The sequence below is a fragment of the Maylandia zebra genome, linkage group LG1 (genome assembly GCF_041146795.1).
Source record: "Maylandia zebra isolate NMK-2024a linkage group LG1, Mzebra_GT3a, whole genome shotgun sequence".
NCBI lineage: Eukaryota > Metazoa > Chordata > Actinopteri > Cichliformes > Cichlidae > Maylandia > Maylandia zebra.
This window is the reverse complement of record NC_135167.1, coordinates 12,922,386-12,945,826: the sequence shown is the minus strand read 5'-3', so window position 1 is coordinate 12,945,826 and position 23,441 is coordinate 12,922,386. Positions and strand designations below refer to the sequence as shown.

The 23,441-nt window shown below is 39.3% G+C and overlaps 1 protein-coding gene across 1 annotated transcript in view; it reads left to right on the top strand.

The window, feature by feature from the left end:
- Positions 1-23,441, top strand: part of LOC101471800 (transmembrane protein 266) — a 53,208-nt gene that overhangs the window by 5,957 nt on the left and 23,810 nt on the right. The window contains exon 3 of the mRNA XM_004539572.6: positions 6,742-6,933. Coding sequence (XP_004539629.1) covers positions 6,742-6,933 — 192 coding nt within the window. The remainder of the gene's footprint in view (positions 1-6,741; positions 6,934-23,441) is intronic.

The window sequence follows — 23,441 nt, the reverse complement described above, 5'->3', positions numbered from 1 at the left end:
CTTATAATTCAGAGTTTGTAGTTGGACTTTATGATTTATTGAAGTTGCAAAAAAGTAAATGCAATTATGAAGCGAGTTTAAAGTCAAATTGATTCTAAGTGTAGGCTTCCATACATTTTAAAGCTTTTTTTTTTTTTGCAGAGAAACCCCAAAGTCCCTCAAGCCCAGAGGTGTCCCATCTTCTATAAATCGAATTGAGTCTATTTATCTGTTTATTTTTCAAAACTTTTATGGAAGGGAAGCTCTTGAGGAACGGGACAAAGATATTTCAACAAGAGCAATTTATCTACAGCTGCATTAGCGCTTCAGTTTATGCTTTGAGCTAAATGCTGACTTCTGTATGTTATTATATGCTCACAATGCTAACATGGCATCTTAGTTTGGTGTAATAAAATGCTAACATTTGCTAATGAGCAAACTGAGGCTCATGAGTGAGACGCTTTCACATGTTTGAGGAACAACACTCTTCGGTGCCGCCGGCCCACAGTTACTTAACATGACCTTATGTTTTGCTCAGTGAAATCCCTTGAGCAGCTTTTGTCACACAACGACCTTTCATACCTGGCCCACAACACCACAATCCACTATTTAATTTTATCTGCCACCCTCAGGGAGACCTGCTCCCCTGAATATCACTCCTTTCCTGTGGGTACTCTTCTGCAGTTTGCAGTCGTGTTAGTCTTTCCATGAAATAATTTCAGAATTTTGCAATTGCCCCTTTCTGTTAGATAAGAGCGTCATGGTTATCTGGAAAGGTCAGTATTTGTATTAAAGACAGCAGAATTTTTTTTATTTTTTGCACTTGGATAGAAACAGAGGTATATTTGCCTTTTAGGTTTTCGGGTTCATTGGATTTCATGTTAATACACTGAAGACATTACCATCTTTAATATTAAACAATTATAATAAAGCTGCAGCAAAGCGACATTTTACGCAAGGAGATAAATAAATTCTTTATGTAATATGTGTAATTATTAAAGCTGTTAAAGTCTATGATGTAAACTTAATTGGTCCACTTTTTCACTCTTCCAGTCCAGATAAATATAATAAAATGGGCATACACTATAATAGATGACATGCACAGGAAGGTTTTAAGTTTCACAAAGTGAAGCAGGAAAAACTAAGATGAAAAGATTTCTCAAAAAAAATCTTAAAATTCACGATAAAGCCCTTTCCCTTAGATAGGAAAATTGCTGAACATTGTGGAAATCCATAGCCTGGGTCAGCACCTTTTCCTGATATCTTGACTGCCAGCTAGGCAGAGCACCAGACACATGGGCTGCTAGGCTCTGGACAGCTTGTGTCTGTCATGAGTAGTTATGTGTATGGTCCTGATTGTTTGGGAAAACAGCCAAACCTGCTGCTGTACTGTGGATGAGAGGTGGTATGGATGAGATGTTGTTTGCAGGAAAAGAGTGGAGAAAACAACTATCAGACCTACACACTACGGTATCATATTGAACATATCCAGCCTCAAAGTAAAATATGCCTGCAGGATTTTGTCACTGAGGCATATAGATACATTTTTACAGTACAACAGTATACTCCATCTCATGTGCTATAATGGAAGATAAACCCCCCCACAATGCATCTCATTGGGGTTTAGTGCAACACTGGTCACAGAGCAGTAACGATGATGTTGCATTACAAATGTTCTCCTTTAAAAAAAAGAAAACACCCAAAACCCAACGTGTAATCTCTGGTCTTCAGGCAAACATCTGCTAACTTCTCCCAGGTTTACAATTATGGATATGGATTATGGATGATTATAGATATTTGTGCTTTTTTTTCCAACTTTTGGAAAACTTTGTTTACATAAAAAACTACTCTCCATTTTTGAAACTTAATGAATGTTCAGATTTTAACGCATCTGCTGCTTCACAGTTATTCCTTTAAGTTGTTCATTATTTTATGTCCCTACACGTGTACTGTACCTTGTCTTTAGCAAAGTCATGCCATGTTATGAACAGGGCAGAAAGAGCTATTGTCTGTTATTCATTTTTAATGATGTAATATCCATATATTTCACTCATATAAAACATATTGCATTATTGAACACGAGTCAACAAAATAACAGAATAACCTCTAGTCCATATATTCATAACTATAAAGAATAAATATCGTCAAAGTAATGCAAGGCCCTCTTGCCAAGGGAAATCATCCCTTCAAATTGGGATGAGGACAGCTGCTTTGAGACTAGACGGCAATAACACTTCTAGAAAGTGAAGCCTTTTAATAATGAAAAACCAAAGACACTGTTCTCAGAAACTCCCAGAAACTCTGGTCTTTATTTATTTATTTATTTATTTTTTATTAAAGAAGGCTTCACCATTATTTATATCAGTATCAACATAAAAACTTGTCTGTGCATTATTCTGGTATCTATTAGCTCCTGGTTGTAACTTCTCATCAGTCAAACAAACTACTTCTGCTTGAACAGCTGCTTGGAAAATTCATCTGGTTGTGGTTTACTGACTTCCTGCCTACATCAAAAGAATTTGGCAAAAGTTTTTGTTCTTTCTTCTCTCCTCTAATTTGGTTTGATTAAATGAAAAAAAAAGGAGATTCAAAGATTCACTTATTCCTTAAGTAATTTATATTCAGGCCTTGTGGAAAAAACACATCATGATCTATTCCGAGTGACTGGTGTCTATTTCTGTCTTTCCCAGAACCTCAGTTTACACAGACAAAGCGTTTTGGGGTCACTGATCACATCCCCCATAAATAATCCTTGTAGAATACACCTCCTGACGAGAAATGTAACTCATTCAACTTCTGTGTGAGTGGTTGAGTTTCCAAACGTTCTCGTTACTCTCTTGTTACGTTTATGTGTCAAAAAACACTCCAGTTTGGTGCTTTTTTAATGTTACAGTTACATAATTTAAGAAGCAACAAACTGATAACAGCTTGGTGTAGCACTGTAATCCAGTTGGATTTGTACTGGCGATACAAATATAACCCTATTTAATATTATTTTTTATAAATCAGAAAGTGGGTTTGGGCATTACATCTGCATACCTTTCAGTATGTAGGAAATGTATATGTCTTCACCAAACCTTATAGCAAAGAGCTATTGTTTAAAACTACATTAAAGTAGTTCCCTAATAATTAGCTTCGGTGTATTATGCTAGCATTGATTAATGATGGTGTTGGTCTTATGCAGATATGCGGAAGGCCCTAAAGAATGCTGATAAGCTACTAACTCGACAGCCAGAGATTTATTACCAACTACCCATGTATGCTTATCCACGGGGAAACAAGTGGACAGATTTGTTCTTTTGCAGACTTATCAAGTTCATTTCTTGCAGTTCCTTCTTTCCCCCTACACATGAAATAGAACTTCAAATACAGGAAACTGATTGAAAAGTTGATTTAGAGCATGGTTTTCTAAGTTCTGGGTGCTGAATGGCAGTTTAGAGAGAGCTATTTTGGCCTGCTGCCCTCTCACAAGGGTTCGCCACAGCAGCCACAGCCTCATGTTAGATTTGGCAAATGTTTTATGCCAGATTTCTTTCTCTGATCGAACCCTAAAGTGATTTGTGGATCCTCCTGGAATCAAACCAAAGACCTTTCGCTTGTTTGTCAAATATGTAAACCACTACACTACGGAGCCACTGAGTCACATAACACAGAGAGGCAGAAAAAAAAATGCATCAGTCACTTTTAGTTAGTGTTTGTAATGTTCCTGTTTATACAATGGTGGTTTATGTTGGCAGGTGTAATTGTTGTGCTACATTGTGGTTTTTCAGCCTTTAGTTGAGTGGCTGTTTTTTTTCTCACTCCAGCTGTATTTGTGTATGTTGGCACTGTTGAGTCTGCAATGATGGCGTGAACAGAAGTGTTAATACTGAAGAGACATGATCCGTTGGCTTCATTCTGTGCTGTTATAATATGACATGACTGTTGAATGAATTAAATACACAGTGGTGGAGTCTTTCCTTGTCGTGCTTGCAGGCCACACAACATGTTACCAGAGACTGCCACTGAGAACCCAGGCTTAGAAAGATGCAAGAAAGTTTCAAGTTTTCTTCTGAAAAACTTTCATGTATTATCTGACTAAAAATACACTTAACAAAAGCCACGGCTTATGTTAAAAAAAGGAGCAGGACATTTGATTTAAGTTGTTAACTAAATTGATCCAGTTCACACCGCAAATCTTGAACTTCTTATTTTGAAATTTGCAACTGACAAAAACAGAGGTCAATGATATCCTAGCTTGCCACTATTAACAGTGGTAAATGGCCTGTATTTATATAGCGCTTTACTAGTCCCTAAGGACCCCAAAGCGCTTTACATATCCTGTCATCCACCCATTCACACACACATTCACACACTGGTGATGGCAAGCTACGTTGTAGCCACAGCCACCCTGGGCGCACTGACAGAGGCGAGGCTGCCGGACACTGGCGCCACCAGGCCCTCTGACCACCACCAGTAGGCAACGGGTGAAGTGTCTTGCCCAAGGACACAACGACCGAGACTGTCCAAGCCGGGGCTCGAACCGGCAACCTTCCGATTACAAGGCGAACTCCCAACTCTTGAGCCACGATCGCCCCAAGCAGTGCTGCCAGTATGATTCAGTAGTAAAAAAATCTAGGTAGAAAAAAACAGACAATTAAAAAATATAAAACCATCCTCCTGCAGCTCTCCCCTCTCTGTTTTACACCCCTCCCACCAATAAATAAAAGAATAAAATAAGGATTTGTGTTCATGCACTGTTCTCTGCTTAACCACTCTACAACACCACTTATTATCTACTTTGTGGACTTTTTAAGTCTCTTGTACTACTTTGTAAAGTGTTTAAAAAGGAACTGTGAGTCTCTACAGTATGAAATCCGAGTCCAGGCCACACAACCATTATCAACAATTAATTTTTTTTGAGTGCCTCAGCCATGATGTAAATAGAGAGTAGGCGGAAATATTGCGTGACCATGACATACGATGGTTTATGTTTGTTAGTATCACATGCTTCTGCAGCAAAATTTTGAGAATTCAGTGTCGGTCCTGTGCTTAGTGGCCAAATTTCTCACGTCGCTACCAGCTTGAGAGCCTAAAAAGATGGATGTCATTTTCCCTCAGTTTGTTCCTGCTCTGTCCTCATTTCTCTTCCTTGGTGAAATAGAGCACAGGGGCCTTTACTTTTACCACATTGTTTCTTTTCCTCATCAACTTATCAGCTCTACATTACCATTTCCTTTTTCACTTTGCCCTTTCTGTTGTCAGGCTTCCTTCCCCGCGTCTCCATCCTGACCCCTTTCTCTCTACCTCGCTTCCTTTTTATCGCTTTTACTTTTGTGTTGCATCTGCTTCGACACTTCTAGTTCTCCTCCTGAGCCTTTTTAGTCTTCCATCCTCATTTGTCACTTTTTCTTGTGCCTGTCTGGTTCCAGCCGTAATTGAGGTTTTTTTTTTTTTTTAATAACCCCTGGTTTCTTTACACTCACACCACTCCTCTATTTCCCCCTTGCCTTTCACCTTTTTTTCTGACTTCCTTTGACGTTTGAAGGAGAGTGGGGATCCACTCAGCTGACAAAGAGAGAGGCAGTGACGTCACAGCAGACATGATACACCAGCATCTGCTCTGGTCTAAAAATACACACCACAGGGCACACACAGTCAGTCTGCAGCTGCACTCAGCGTTTGTTTTCACCTACACGCTCTGCTGAGATGGCCCAGCTTTTACACAACTGGGGCTTGTGGGCACGCTGGGCTACATGCTGCTGGCCTTAAACCGAACACCCAAGATGTGTTCAGATATTAAGACTCCGGGTTGATGCGGGTGCTGAAATGAACCCCGTGGAGGCTGCAAGGATTGTCAAATTGTTCAAAGCCCTTACTGCTGACTGATAAAATCTGTGGCACTTAGATATCTTAGAAAGTGTTCAAGATTTTTTTTGGGGGGAGTTTCATTTATAGTAATTGTTTATTCAGTTGTCACACCAATTGTCTGTTATTGTTGTCTGTTCAGCAATTTTGTGATAAAAATATTTATACATGTCTGTAATCCGGGTAATGCAGTTTTACTGATAGAAGGAGAACTGTAGCCTATGTTCAAAACAGTTGTGCTTATTGAAATTTAAAAATAAACTAAAGTGCAAAGTAAATCTGGGAGCAATTGAAAGTTCAACTGGGACAAGCATTTGCATTTGTATGGTTTCAGTCATGTACCACTATAAAAAAACAAACAAAGAAAATACAAGTAAAAAGTCAGTATTCACCTCTTAGTGCCCAGCTGCTCATTACTTAAATGCTGTTCAGCTGTTTAGATTATATAGTAAGCCAGTTTGAGGACAGCCACTCAAACTTTCAGTGATCTTTTGGAGGAAGGGGCACCTGTATCTCTGCTGCTCCTTAACAGTGGAGTACATACTGTAGTCGTTCTTTGGTGCTGCGTGGGTGTTAAACCTCCCCAACCCTATGCTTATTCCCTAATGCCATTACAGTAAATAAGAATGTTTTCCTTGTGAAGCTGCTGGGCAGCATAATAATAATAATAATTATTATTATTATTATTTTAATTGCACCACTTTTTTGATACATACATATAGGTCTTCAACAAACCTTGCCTATTTTCTCTGTAAATTTTTCTTTGCCATCAATGATAAAATTATGAGTTTGATAAAGGTATCTGAAAAATGTGATCATTTCTCAAATAATGCTTGTCTTTTTCTGTTTTTCTCCACTGCGTGCTTGTCTGTGTGCATGTCATTTGTCTGTTTGTTGTTGCTGGCATGTAACTAGCGAAGTGGAGCAGGCAGGTCTGTCAGATTTGGAGATCATCTCCCAGCCGGTGGAGGATGAGAACCAGTGCTTGGCTCCTCCAGTCCAGCTGGTGAGTTTTGGCTACAGAGATCTGCCCCTTGCAGCTCTGGACCTCTCCCTGGCTGGCTCACAGCTGCTCTCCAATGCAGATGAAGATGAAAACAGGGAAGGGTGAGTGAAACTTGTGTTTTATATGTATATATGTAAAATTTGTTTCTCTAAACTCTGTGCTGTCCTATAAAAAACTGCATGAAACATTATTACTTGTATTGGAATTAACAGGGTAAGATTCACCGAGGTACTGCTAATCAAATGTGCTTGATTAACTGATTATCAGCAATTGTGTCCACCTCTGTGAAAGCAGATGTTTGGGCAGTTTGCTAGTTGAGAGCAGCAGGTGTGTGTTAATACAATGGAAAAAAAAAATCGCCAGTAAAATTTAAGAAGCATGATAGTAAATTAAGAAAAAAGACTGAACCAAGTGTAGCTTGTTTGGATGGGTTCCCAGGAGGAAGCCTCTTCTCTCTAAAAAGAACATGGCACCACATCTCGGGTCTGTAAAGATGCATCTGAACAAATCACAAGACTTCTGGAACAACGTCCTTTGGACAGACATGACCAAAGTGAAAATATTTGGCCATAATGCATAAACGTGAATCAGTTGTGGTGAAAATCAAACACAGCATATCAACACAAATACGTCATACCTCAAGCACAGAGGTACTGGGGAGATGATTTGGGTTTTCTTTGCAGCTGCAGGACCTGGGCACCTTGCAGTCACTGAGTGAGCCACGAACTCCTCTGTTTACCAAAGTATTCTTGAGTCAAATGTGAGGCCATCTGTCTGACAGCTAAAGCCTGGCCTAAATTGGGTCATGCAATGATAATGGCTGAAACAGAACAAAATCAAGGCATTGCAATGGCCCACTGAAAGTCCAGACCTCCACTTATTTGAGGTCTAGACTGCTGTGGTCCTGCTGTGGTGGGACCTTAAGGGATCTGAGCACAAACTAATGTCCACAAACCTGAATGAACTGAAGCAATGTTCTAAAGAAGAGTCATACAGAAAACCATTACTTCACGTTATTGCTGCTAAATGTGGTTCTAAAAGCTACTGAATCATGTGGTATACTTTTTCATAGCACTGCATGCCTCATACCTCAGTCCCAGTTCTTCTATACTGTTTAGGTACAGAAAGTAGGTATGTATTAGCACATTTTGCAGTCCTATATTTATATGCACTTATGCTGTTATATATTTTTATTTCATGTGTACTGTACATATATGCATGTGTCTAAATTTTATATTTAGAGGCATGCAACCTTCCAGTGTTAAGACCATTAACACAGCCATTGTGGAACAGGCACTTAAATCTGCTGTCTGCGGTTATCGCAGCCAACAATGTAGATTTTAAGTTTACATAAAACAGCAGCCACTGTTTGTAGACTTACAAACCAACACACACATGCACACGACCCATCACACTTGCATAAATGCCACATGGTATGCAAGATTATCATCCATCATGTGTTAAATCTCCCGCCCCAAGTCCTTGACTTGCTGTCCCCGTTGCTCAGTATTACGTCCATTTATCATTAAGTGACAACCTCTGGGTTGTCCTGCGTCCATAAGTTAACTGAGATCAATTCATCATTTCAGGCTAAATATCTGCCCTCCTCGCCTGCCTGCTGACAATAGGAGCCTTTATTGTAAGTGACATTTTACAGTGCATGAGCCAGAAGCCGATAGTATCACACACTTAATTTCTTTTACTGTCTAACTATACATGCTGTCACGTTTAATTACTTTATTGAGTCCGCAGTTGATCAAAAGTTGGCAGTTAAAGGTTGTACGCCTCCACGCTTCCAAGTTTTCCTTAGTCTTTGATGTTTAAGTAATTTAAATCCTGAAAATGATCAAAAGCTGTTCCATAATGATTTGTGCTTTGTATCCATATTATACAGTAACTAGTCATTATTATCTTGTGTTTTTTTTCTTTTATTCATACTTTTCCCTATGACTGGGAATCCTGGACTTTTCCATGATTCTCAGGTAAACTTTACGAAAATGGGACTCAAGTTTAATCAGAATCAGAATACTTTAAGGAAATCGTGTGGCTACAGTTGTTCCAAGACAAAGTACTAGAAGTAGCACTTTGTAGTAGTAGTAGTACTTTACACTCTAGTACTTTATAATAAACTACTAGAGTGTAAAATGTTAAACATATCTCAGTTACTGTGAGCGAGACAATAATTTTGTCTCAGTAATTGTGTGATACTTACGAACTGCTTATCACAGTCCTTGTTATTCTATCCTTTCACATGATTGTGCAAATTTTAGGTTTGACATATGGATATGAGGTCAGATCACAGCTGTCTTTGAGATTAGTCACAACATTAACAACCTTTTTTTTCACCATGCAAAATCTGCCCACCGTCCAGTCTTTGCATTCTGTCCAGCAACTGTGACTCAAACCTGGCTCTTAGCGTGAGATCTCACTAGGATGCACATAAACACCATAAGCTGTACTACAGGATCCAAAACATGCACACATACACAAACACACACAACATATCCATACATGCTGCCTCATCCAAGTACTCCGTTTGACACCAAATCAGGTCTCACTCCATTGGTTCGCTTCAGTTAGCCTCTCATGGCCAGAAACAGATGGATTTCACAGACGCATCGTGCTGACACTCACACTGCGCCAGTATTACAACCAGTACAGTCCTTGTGTGTCCTATTCCAGATCAGGGTCACTGGTACCATGCATTTCCTTCCCTATACTTAATGGTTAGATGTTTCAGTGTTTGTTGTGAATGTGCTGTGACACCACCAGCTCAGTGTCTGGATTTGGTGTTGTTAGGAAACACTTTAGTGTACAGATATGAATTATGAATGCAGCATTTCCTATTGTAGCTCAACCTGTGACATATACCTGGAAGGCATTTCTTAAACCAAGAGTTATCCGGTAAATGGGTCACGTCCCTGCCGTTGTAATCACAAAAATGAGAACAGCAATCTCTCCAAATGAGCTTGGGTTTGAGGGCATGAGACTAAATTTCTCCTTCTGGTCCAGATGCTGAAAAACTTTAAGAAGCCCTGCTGTAAGAGGCTAGAACAACAGATTTAGCAGACACCGTTTTAAAGGTTATTTTACCAGTGGGCTCAATTTACTCAAAACGAGCTTAGCGTGATGGGGTCACTATTTCATATTCAAGCCATTAGTGTAAAACGTCTGCCTGTAAAAACGCTGCCAGTGGGAGTTGTAAAAGTCATCATTCTTTCTTTTAGCTTTAATGAAATTCCATTTAAATCCACCAGGCATGAGCTTCAGTAACGTGTACTTTGCATCTTCTCTAAACCTTAAACGATGTACTAATCTTTCAAATGAATCACTGTTACCGGTCCTTGTCGCTGGCCTTTGGTTTGTCCGGTTTGTTAGGATGTTCCCATATCTCCTCCTTTGTGGCTAATGTGTAGAAATTTCAAAAACCTTTGCTGTTTATAGGTCTCGTGTCAGATCACATTTTTTTTTCTAAACTATGAGATTTTGAGATTTAACAAAAGCCCTCTGAAGTAGTCATAAGCAAGCACTGGATGTGAAAATCGTAAAATATTTAAAAAAAACAAAGTGCCTACTGACATTAAGGCCATTAGAAAATGCAAGATGTTGCAAGTGTGTCCAAATGAACGCGTCACTCAGCCTGACGCCCTCCAAGACCCGAATCTATTTTATTCTGTGGGTTTCAGCACCGCTGGGCTTTCGGTGATTACGCCTGTGCCTCCGTCTCCTCATTACCGTATCGATCTACCTTTCAAAGAGACAGCAGCCATTAGCCCTCCTTAAATGACATTCACAAACATCACGCCCCATGCCCCATCATCATGTTTTACTATGTTCCCCTGCGGCAGTGGGCAGCTTTCTTAAATCAGCGCTTTAACATCACCTCCCAGTGAGTTGACTTTGTTGGGTCGTAACAGTGTGTACGCACCATCCTGCCCGTATCTGTCTTCGCCTTCAGAATGCAAATGGGAAACACTGGAGTGCATCTACCAGAGTGACTGATGGGTAAACTCACCTTTAGGGAAATGGGGCAGGGGAAATGAACCTTTCTTATGGGCGTGAGGAATGATGAAGTGAAGTTGAGAGGAGGCAAGACAGCGGCAGCGCGATGGCAATCCACAGTCATCAAAATGAAAATGTATGTCGGAGAGAAATCTGTTGGCTGCTCCGCTGACTTTACCTGGGAAAGTCGATTGCCACCGACACCACACCCCCGCAGACCCCGCCACTTTCAGTCTGCATTAGATGGCTCATTGGCTTTCTGAGAGTGAAAGAGCGTCATGAAGAAAACAGTGCATGGGAAATGTTTAGGCATGCTCTGTAGCGATGTTTGGCAAAACGAGAGTGCACGCCCATGAAAGTGAGAATGTCACAAGCATGGTAGAGGTGTTTCATCAACAAGGTGATGGTTCATTGGATGAGGGGCTGAAGTTATTTTCAGTGGCAGTTTGGGAATGTGTTACTGTCAGCTAAACTTTTCTCGTCTACTCATTCCAGAGAGAAAGTGGGTGTAAATGAAAAATATGCAAATTCAAAACAGATATGTTTTCTCTTTAAAGACACAGTTTACAGTAAATTTAATGTACCAGCTTGCAGCATATTTTAAAGTTATTGAACTAATCACTTTTGTTGATGAGATCCTGAAATGAAAATCTGCATGGAAAATAAATCACACATTTATATGTTGGGAGTGGAAGACAAGGCACAAGCTGTTTTTCTTTTTTCCTCCTCTCACAGATTTACAGATTAATTGCAAAATGAAAAGCAGTTTGTGTTATTATGGTTTGCCAATACTATAAAGATGCAGCGTGTTTCATAGCAGGATGCAAGCAGAGGGGATTAATCAAGAGAAAAGGCTCCTGTGTCAAGCTGCCACTGTGTGATGAAGCACCTACTGTCAGGCATGTTCGCATATCATAGCCTTTAGCATTGTGAAGGTGGAGCTGACCTTACTGCTATCTCTCTCGTATAGTGTGCTGCCCTCACTTCACACAGTGGGAAAGTAGTCACTCACAGATCGCCGCTCATTTATTTACTTTTCCTCTCTCTTCCTTACACACACACACACACACACACACACACACACACACATACATATGTATATGCATGCATGAACAGAAGGAGAGTACGTAGAGGATATATAGACTGAGAACAGAAAGGAAACAAGGCCAGGCCTGAAAAGCTTTCTCACTGCATTGCGTAGTGGTTGTTATCTAACCCTCTGTAATCATGGTTCACTTCATATTCCAGTTTATACTGGGCTGTCACACCTCATTAGGAACAATAGTGCTCCTTCATTGATGCTTCTGCACATTTAGATAGGCTCTTCTTTCTCTCTCTTTTACCACCTTTTTACATATTTCCATTGTTTCTCTGTATTCTTGCTTCTTCTCTTATTCCCTCAGCTTCTTGCTTCTTTTCACATTCACCGTCTCATCTTTTTCTGCCGAATTTCACACAAAGTACACCTTCCCATACTGAATACCAATCTCGACTGTAACTAGACTAAATGCCAAAAAAGCTCTCTTTTTTTGCATTGCTGTACCACCAGTACAGAAGCCCCTTCACAATCCTGCAGGAACATCCAGGATTGTCATTCGGTGGTGATGTTGAAGAAAGGTGGACAGGTTGGAGATTTCCACCACCAGCTTTCTGTACTGTTGCCTAACAGAATGTTCCTATCAGGAGAGAAGTGGGCGACATTGTGGGAGGTGGTTGTTCTAGCTAGCATCAGGGGGCAGTTGCAGTGTTAGCAGTTTTGGCGCCATGGTAAGTGGAGTGTAGTTATTATTAGAGTTGGGCCCATCCATCTTCCTGTCTAGGAAAAATGCTGGGAGGACCAAGGTGGCGTGGGCTTGTGTTCAGCACTTTCATGGCCGCCCACTCTCCCCATAGTCATCAAGCTGCTTTTGTTTGTTTGCTCACTTTTTTTTATGTTGAAGGGTTCTTTTGGTGCATTTCAGCTTGTATTTGTGTTGGCTGCTGCTAGTGTGCGACTTCATCGGAAAAAGATTTTTGGGCGTAACAAAGAACGACAGAGAAGAAGATCTGCAGGTACGGCATTAATCAAAGGCTCCGTTTTTGGTTTAAACTGAACATAAGACTGATGATGACAATATGATGATGATGACTTCTTAACAAAATTACATATTTTTTGAAAGAATTTCCAGCTTTACCGTATTTTCTCTTATTTTAAACTTGAAAAACACATTTTGAGCCAAATGGACTATCCCTATAATCAGCCAGACAGAAAGTAGACCAGCTTTTTGTAAGCCAACTGCTTGATAAAGCCTATCGTGATGATTAGAACTCTGCGTATAGTGCAAACATTATATAGAATAAAATTTAACCTTCAACTAAAATAAAAAAATTGCAGCAGCTGCTCAGCCTGCTCTGTACCTGAACTTATATCACTTCCATCCTCCGAGGTCTGATGTGCACATAAAAAGGTATGAAAAGCTGGTCATGGTATGGGGTATGATGCTGACATTGTGCTAAGGGATAAGGGGAACTAGCTGATCTTATTATTGTCTGAGCTCAAGGGATCTAGATAAAAAGTGCAGTGTAAAATTATATTAAAATTCAAGTTGCCAGACCAGTCCAGCCCCTGCTCCTGGACTGCAATTACAAGTGCACACCTGAGCAGTGGAATGATGTCACCTCCCATCGTTGTGATGGGCGCATGGTTGCCAGACACGGAGACAGAAGCATATGTTGCTGATACGGCTGGTCCAAATGTGCAAGGAGTCCAGGGTTAGGTACCAACACCAGATGGTTCATCTAAATCTGTAGTGAGCAGGGGTGGGGGGGAGGAAAAAAAAAAGGACTCCTACCCTTTACCACCCAACAGCTTTAGGCCAGGGTTCCAAATGTTCTATTTTGGAAATAACTACTGGCCCATTTGCAAGTCTTAGAAAGTGGTTGATGAAGGAAAATAAACACTTCCCTCTTTATACAATCACAAACAACTCTGGAGTGATTTTGTCATCAAATTGGTTCTGAGATTAGACTTTTTAAAAACGTGGGCATGAACTAAACTGTTACTGTTTTGAATAGTGGGACTTTTAAACCTTTCTTGTTAAAACATCACAGAGCAATCTTGATTTCATGAATATGTCAAATAAGAAAGACGTTTGTTAACCTGAATTTGGAGGTGTGAGATCTGTGCTGCTAGTTAGTATTTTTGTTGATAGCACACTATTTTTACTCAACCTGCTTTAACTTTGTTAGAGAGCAAAGATTAAATATTGAAGTCTTACTTTTTGGAATAATGCATTCTCTGAAGGCTTTCACCCGGTCGAGCCAATTTGGCCTGATTTAATTAGAGAGAACGGGAAGTTGTCTGAGATGGCGACCAGGGAGTGACCGTCCTTCTCGTTATCTCCCAGACTTCTTAATTCCTCTGCCAATGGGACAGCTGTAGGCCTGTATAGTGTAGGAGTTCACTGTTTGCCAAATCACAATTATCCATAACTTTTGAGGAAAAATAAACATGGTGAACCTTTACTGCCAGGGATGGCCTGAAATATAAACCAAAATTTTTAGATTTTGAAACGATAACTGTATAGATGATAGATTCTGTAGTTTGCCACCCTGCCATTACTGTTCCTCCTGCAAAGCAGTTAATTTAACACTAAATCACTATGTGTACATTGTTTTATTGAAACTGGTTTTCATACAATAATTGGCCTGCTCATTTACCATAAGATGCAATATTTTTGTCACAAAAAATGGTAATTTTGATACACAAAACGACCAGTTTCTAGTAGAAAGCCATGCCATATATACCACATATAACCATGTTCACATTGCACATGGCACAAAGGAGAAGAGTTGAAGTGTCTGAGTAAAAGTCGAGACCACTTTGAAAGTTTTGTTGCAGATTTCTGTGTGTTTACATCTGTATTTAAAGCATAATTTATCTAACAAACTGATATCTTACTCCCCAAAACAAAATAATTATATGTGATCTGTGTTCATTAAAAACAAAGGTTAGCTAATAACTGTGCATGAAACACACTGATACTCAGAAAGTTTTGCTGGCTGAAGAGTTTTACTCATTTACTATAACAAAAGTGGTTGCTAGGGAAATGGTAGTTTACTTAAATTTTGATCTTAAATGCTTTCCTGATTAGTTTATGGTCTAATTTGCTAGTTTTTAGTTGTACTGACTACAGCCTGATGTTCATTTTTTAAGTCATGGTCCCCATTAGATTTAAAAAAGATCTCAGTCAGATCTACCCCCTTTCTCACCAGTTTTGGGTTCAAAACATCACAACAACAAAAATGCTAAGTTCGACACATCATGACAAGGCTTCTCTATCCAAGTGTTGATATAATAGTGGCTTTGTCCAGTCTAAGAGTATATTTCTATACATACATACACACACACACACACACTAATCAATGTGTGGGACTCAAGTCATCTAAAGAAATCTCTTAAATGTTGACACCTGGCTTTTTAAAAAACATTTTTTAAAATATATTTTAGCCTTTTTTAAGAGGGAATAGTAAGGAAAGCTTACAGTAAATCAAAGATAATGTGTGCTCCTACTAACCTTTGGTATATGGGTTGCCTGCTGAACCAGCTACAGTAGTGTGCTTATTTTAATCTATCTCATAATAATTAAGACACAATTGACATCTTTTATTATGAATTTACTTTTCTTTTGGTCAGTGAAAATTCGTATTGTATTGTGTATTTTTTTTAACTCTGTACTAAAGCAGTAGTGACATGGCACATGTTAAGATCTAAAGAAACACATGGAGATTTCAGTTTCTGATGTAAAGTGTAATAATATTGATCCTTAAAAGCCAATTTATTAGAGTGTTTTGCTCAGCTGCATCCTAAGGTGCATGGTCATTTAGCTCTGTTATCAGGGATATGTGAAAGTGTTGTTTTGAAAGCACCATGCACAGTCTCATTAGTCTTTCTTGTCCATGAAGTCAAAACCTGTCAGGTTTTGTTTCCTGCATCTTAAATAAGCAGCAAAATGGTTTGAGATTTACTCAATTCTGAACTGACATCCATAACGATCTGCAGTCGTGACGCTATACTGATTAAAGCTTGCTGTGATTGGGTGCATGCACCCTTATCAGTGCACATATACAGTATGCGATATACACACGGAATACAGAATACATCAAATGCAGGCATACACACACAGAGACACACACGCGCACATACTGACCTTCCAGTCCCCTTGTAACATACAAATGAGTCTTTCCTCAGCGCTCCCACGGGACTCAGGGGGGAAGCTGAACACCAGTTGCCCTTGTTCGTTGTGTTTTGCACTACTCACGGTAAACTTAAGCCTCTAGCTGCTGCAGGTTCAGCGTAATCTAAAATCTTTCTTGTAGCCTACACATAACATCAATGTGATGTCTTTTAGCATCAAGCTTAAAGGCTTGTAATTATGCAGCTCTGGGAAGTATGGCATAAAATGCATCTATAACCATATAAAAGTAGTATGGTGGCATTCTCTGTATGACTCAGTCTCAGATTCAAAGATGTGTAGTGAGTGAAAATTGGAAATGAAATGTAAAGCCCTGGTTCCTAGCAATAATAATTTAATATAATTTAATATAAACGACACTAGTTAAGACTTTTGAATGTAAAATTAAATTAAGAAACAGCTGCTACTGGCAGTTCTAAAAAAACTACAGTCTCCGGCTTTGTAGTTGCTTTGTGCCTCTTATAGGTCTTTCTTTGTAGGTTGGCTTCACTTTGTAACAACGAGTGATATCAGACCTTTGATGCAGAGGTTGTGTCCCTGGCTTCTATTAGAGTTGCACAGTCATTACTATTTGTTACTTTTAAAAACATGTAATACTTTATGTTACTTGAGAACTCTGTGGAGAAAGTAATGTGCTTCACTACACATTACATTAGCTTTGCATTGCTCCACAACACTGACAGATGGCCTCTGATCTCTGATTCACTGTAAGAAAATCAACACCTGTACTGGTATAAAATATTAAAAATCCTTATCCTAATAAGAACACACACAATATTTCTTTTAGTCTGTAAATTTGTAAATTTTCAGGTTTGCTTTTGTGTACACTGGCGGTCACCATTTAGACAGTAATCATTTAAACTTGAATCCTTTTGCCTCTACCGGCGCTGTGCAAATAAGTGAACGATTAGTATAAATAATTTGCCCGTCTGGAGATGTTGTTTATGTAAGAAGGTAAATGCGGTACTAAAAATGCAGTCGCTATATTTACTTTTAGATTGCAAAAGTCAAAGAAAAAAAAGGAGTCAGTGCTTTTCTGGTGTTTTGGGGCTTACCTTCTCATTGCTGATGTGTTTTGATGAATGGCACACAGGCATTGGTAATGGGGAAACTTTCAAATATAAAATTAATTACCTGCAATCTGACAGCATCGGGAAAACTCAGCATGTATTTTATGCTTAGCTGGTACGCCTTCTTTTCCAGGCTTGCCTGCTGTCAAGCTCTGTCTGTTTCTATGCTTCCTATCTGGTTCACCATTTTTATTTGCTGGGACTAAATTTGTCATTGGCGGGTAGAGACTTTGCCTAAGGGATGCACATAATCATTACTTCAGAATAAGGCTTTTATCCCTTGTCTTCTTTTTTGTTAAAATCAAATTATGTAATTCTAGCAGTGCCTTTTCACAGTATGCTTTATCACACTCTGTAGCGGTTTCTGGTTTGGTACTAACAAACTGTGCTTTTGTCTTACACTTGTAGAGTTTCCTCCAATTGTTTTAATGATATACTGTACACCATGCTAAGATATGTCAAGTTTTTGGCTAATAACTCTTTGTAAATCACCTTTTTGTTGTGAAAATTATATTTATATGTCTATGAAACTCTGTTGTATTAGCATTTTAAAAAAAAATTAACTAAAGAAATGGGAACAAGTTATTTGTTTTATGACAGGCTGTGTGTAACAAACTGCCAAAAGATGCAATTTGCAAGTTGTCTGTTATATGTAGACACAACAATGGCTCATCCTTTGTGTCAGGTGTTCCACATATTTATTGGAAAAGGTCAGGTACGAGGACTGGAATGAAAATGAGTAAAAAAAAGCAGTTGAAGTCCAAAGAAAAATGTTTAAAGAGCTGGAAAAGCATGAAAACTACCATAAAAAATAAATTACAAGAAAATCTGGCTCCTCTGAATGCACCTACGTGGACCTCAGGGCAGCAGCGCATGTGCATGAAAATGGCTCAGGATGATAAAGATTAAGCAAAGAAACAAACAAGACAATAAATGCTAAATTAAATGAACACAGTGCAGCAGTTTTTGTTCTCTGTCTCTGTATGGGTATAAATGTGTTTGTTCCACCGGGGTCACATTTCTAGCATAGCACTGCAATATAAATAAGTGTTGAGATGATCTCACTTAACTTCTAAATTCACACTCACACTTCTCTTCCCAGGATTAGCTGTCATCGCTATTTTCAAAGCTCCTCGGGCACCTAGCCAATAATAGAACTCAAGTCAAAGAATTTTTTTTTTTTTAGTAGTTTTGGCTAAAAATAAAAATTACAGCAGGTTTTGCCCCAATTCATTACATCAGATATCACTAATGCATTGCCAAGATTCAGCTGAATTTATTACATCATGGAAATGCAGTCCAGTCCATCAGGTCACTATAATGTGACACCACCATTAGCTGTAAACTAGTTTGAACAATTGACCATTAACTTGGCTCTCATCCCATGTTTAAATCCAATGATTATGAATCAAACCAATAAAAAAAGGAGAATTTGTTCTGTTATTAATAATTATGAATTTAAGTCTTCACATCTCCTAAATAATAATTTTAGATATTTATACATCCATAAAGAAATTAACAACAACGGTTCATCAATCAAGCCTCGTCTTTCCTTAAGCACAATAAAAAGTCTTGAGTTTATTGTGTTGCCATTGCTGATAATCTGCCAATATGGCAGAATAAAAGGAAGGATAAAATAAGGAGACGCAGAAGTATAGCACTTGAACTCTAATATGTACAAAGAGTAAACGTTTAAGAAGCATCTCTGCAGTGGAGTACTTTATCTGATGAGACCATCAGGTGCTGTTAGTCTGACAGTCCCAGTGTTTGGTGGCTCACTCGACATGCTCGTATTGATCACTTTGCCTGATTTAATCTCCCTCCTCTATTTCCCTGTCGAGCTTCTCTCAGTCTCACCAGTAGAGGGGAACACTGACAGCTATATCAACCTGCTAAACGTGCACTGATATCAGAAGGGATGCAGAGCCAAGGGAAGGAGCGCAGAGAATAGCGAGATAATAGCAGACATAAAGCAGAAGTGTAGAGAGACAGAAATGCAGAAATATCTTTGTGTTTGTGTTCAAATAGTCTGTCGTGCAAGTTGACCAAAAATTACAAAGGCACTATAACTGTTATTTGGTAAATCAATATTAGGTTGTGAAAAAGCCAAAGACAGTCTGAAAACAACCGGTTTGAGGGGTGACCTTGTCCACTAAATGTGCTTGTCTGCTACTGATTTGGGCCAGGTGGTTCTGTCAGACTGTCAGGGCCGACGGGGTCAGAGAAACAACATTTGCCACTGTTCTGTTGCTTTAATAAGACTCATTAATATACTGCATGTGTCACCAGCAGCGTCTGACTGCGTCCCCTCTGGGCTGGGCTAGTTTTGGCATGACATGAAGTTAAGGACACACACAGTCGCTGAATTCAGCCTATTTGTCATACATATCAAGGATGAGTCTTCAAACCGCCTGTGAACTCTCACCTCTTATTTATCTGTGTTGTGTTGTATCGACTTGCGTGGTCCTTTATCCTGTATAAAGCAGGTGGATGTTATTGATTTTGGACAGATTGTTCCACAGATTTATTGCTTTGCTGACTCATTTTAATATCCTCACATAATAGATTCGATCTTGAATATCTTTTGAGGCACTATAAACACATGAGTTTACAGGGACTATTTAGGGCTTGTGTGTGTGTGTGGGGAATTGTGCATATATACTAAACTATAATAAATGACCTATTAATTTCACCTGGTTGGGTAAACCTTCTCATGTTTATTGCACATATGTGCATGGTTTATCCTTGTCTTCGAGTTTGAGATATAATATGACTGTCCAGTGCCTCTTAATGGCCCATGGGAGTAATACATTTTATCTTGCTCCATGAGCAAGTTTAGATTTGTGCTTAATGATTCAGTTTTAGCCTGCTATCCATCAGAAAAGGAGCTAGCTTCTCATTTAACTCAATGTATGCCTAGTTCTTTTTGATGTTACTTTATATTTCAAGCTTTGATTTCTTGTTTGAAGAAACTCAAATCTGTCAATTTTGCTTGGTTCCCCTCTGACTACACAATGTGTTGTTTGCCAGCTTACTGGAGATCAGTACAAGCAGTTTTCTTAAACGATGATAATGACTTCATTAGAAGGCAGTATTTGTAAAGGTGAGTTGGTCATTTATTATGAGCATCAATTTTTAAAATATAATAATCATACTGTAAAAAAAAATATATATTTAGTAACTTATTTGTGCAGAAAAACATTGAAACACTGTATGTGTATATACCAAAAGTTATCTTTCAGCACTGATCCCTTGATGAGCATTAATAGATGTAACTGTTTAAAATGGCTAAAGTTGCTAAAATTTGTTTTAGCTTATCTAATTTGTCTGTTTCACAGAGCATCTGACGGTGGTGTTACTAGGGTCTGTTGGGAGCATGTGCCTCCCTCCAACCAGTGGGTCATCTCCATTATGTTATTGTAAATTTAATAATGTTAATAATGTTAGGTATCCTCCACTGTCATTGCAAACTTTGCACTGTACCCTGCTGTAGTTTAAAGTTTATTAGTCCTTGGTGCACCTCCACTGGCCTGGGACCCCAAGCATTTATTGGCCATGCGTGGTGGCGGCTGGAATAGAGGACAGGGTCTCTATAAAAATTGTATAAAATTGTATAATATACATGGCAAGATTGGAAAAAAAGTTTTTAAAGAAAAATATGCCAATTTATGAGGAAAGCAGGCTTTCTATGGTATCTAAAAGTGATCACCACTGCCATGAAGGGATAGACAGTAAAATTTACCAAGATGTGGACCTTGCCTTTAAAAATTGCTTTTAATACTCTTCTTTGTAATTGGCTTGACTTTGGCATAATTGCTGTGATCCATTAAAGCTTGAGAAGACTGTACCCTTTAAAATTGTTGTGAGGATAATATTTCATTTTTCTGCACTTCATTTTACTACTCCCCCTCAAAGAGTTTTATAGTACTTGTAATGTTTTTCTTATTATTATTTTTACCCCCTTGCAGAGGTTTGATGAAGCATGAAATCATTTGATGCACTTTTATGGACCGTCAGATCCTATGGTTAAAGTTTCACGTCCGGAAATCGAGTTTGTTTCCACCAGAGACATGTCTGGATTGACTTGAAGGCATGGAGTAGTTTTTCAAACTATGGCTTACGACGGTGACTTTCACAGACAGGAAACCAGAACCCCCCCCCCCCGTACACACAAGCATCTACTATTTACCTATTTAATAAGATAAATTGGATCACTGAAAAAGATCAGTTGTTCATCTCGATTTTAAACAAAGTATATTGAAATATTGACAACAAAAAACCTGCTGTAGTGTGTGACATGGTTAATTGTCAGTATGTACGGGTGGATTAAAATATGAATGAAAAACAAACGTGGAGTGTTGGCAAAGCAGCTTGCTAAACTTATTACACTTAGAGATTCTCATAGATGCTAATCTGACCCTACACTTGGTCACCTTGCCTGTTTATTAGACTGGACATAATCAGAGGTACCATCCCCTCGCCATTCATTGTCAAAGCTGTCCTTACTAATGTACTAAATGAGTTAAATTTAATCTTGTATACATCATACAAGTTGGCCATGGTGGTTAGCAGGGCAAAGCTGTTACAATCATCTGTTACAAAGATAAATCACTGAAACTGGTTTACTAGCTATGCTATGCTAGCTGTGTTTCTACAAAAAGTGCAGATCGTAACTGATCTCACAGCACTGAGAGCAGACCCAGCGACAACTTGCCTTGCATGTGCAGAAAAAAGAAGGCTCTTACGTTAATGTTGTTAATGATATAACAACATTATATCATTGTCATTGTCAAAGGAAGACAGACACACACTCAAAACAGAGAGAGCTGCAGTCTCTTACGAGATTAAAATAAGCACAGCTTTCAGCCAATAACTGACTCCAGCCACAAGACGGCAGTAATGTAGTGGCTGGATGCACATATTGACAGGTGAGGAGCTTTATGACAGCACTGTCTGAGATGAAAGGAGAGAGACTGCTTTACTTTGGTATATTTTCATTTATTTCTGTTTTTAGATTTGACAAGGCCTTGTTTATCCTTTCAAAACTATACCTTACTTGCATTACTTGAATTGACAAGAATCTATTGTACTTATAATTATTTAATACTTACTTTAAATGAAACAAGTTTGGATAAATTCAGCTTCAGCAAATCATGGTAAAGAAGTTGCATAACGATACAGTCATGTGAAAGGAAAGTTTCGTGCAAACTATATATACCCTTGCTGCTGCTGTTGGACCAGGTGTGTGTTAACACAATGCCACAATTTTCAGTAAATATCCCAGCAAATTCACCTCAAGGCCAGACTGCCCAGAGGAACTGCAAAAACCCCCCATACAAACAAGAGATACATCTCTGACTCATAAAAGAAGAGAAGCTTTTAAAAAAAATTTAATTGCAAAATCTGCTGCAGATTTATTGTCATTGTTTTTTTTGTTTCATTGCTTATATATATATATATATATAAGCAATGAAGGGGGCCGGGGACTGGTGAGTGTCAGCACCACAGTCCAGGATGAGACAAGGAACATCCAAGAATACATTGGGAAGATGGCCCCAACTGACCGAGTGCTCAGTGAATACCTCAGGCAGCAGAAACCCAAGAAAGAGGAGGGAGACGAGGAACCATCATGGAAGGACAGGCCCCTGCACGGTATGTACCACCGGCAGATAGAGGAGGTGGCTGATATCCAGAAATCCTACCAGTGGCTGGACAAAGCTGGACTGAAAGACAGCACAGAGGCACTAATCATGGCAGCACAAGAACAAGCTCTGAGCACAAGATCCATAGAGGCTGGGGTCTATCACACCAGGCAAGACCCCAGGTGCAGGCTGTGTAAAGATGCCCCAGAGACAATCCAGCACATAACAGCAGGGTGCAAGATGCTAGCAGGCAAGGCATACATGGAACGCCATAACCAAGTGGCCGGCATAGTGTACAGGAACATCTGTGCTGAGTACAACCTGGAAGTCCCGAGGTCAAAATGGGAGATGCCCCCAAGGGTGGTGGAGAATGACCGAGCTAAGATCCTGTGGGACTTCCAGATACAGACGGACAAAATGGTGGTGGCTAACCAACCGGACATAGTGGTGGTAGACAAACAGAAGAAGGCGGCCGTAGTGATCGATGTAGCGGTTCCGAATGACAGCAATATCAGGAAGAAGGAACACGAGAAGCTGGAGAAATACCAAGGGCTCAGAGAAGAGCTCGAGAGGATGTGGAGGGTGAAGGTAACGGTGGTCCCCGTGGTAATCGGAGCACTAGGTGCGGTGACTCCCAAGCTAGGCGAGTGGCTCCAGCAGA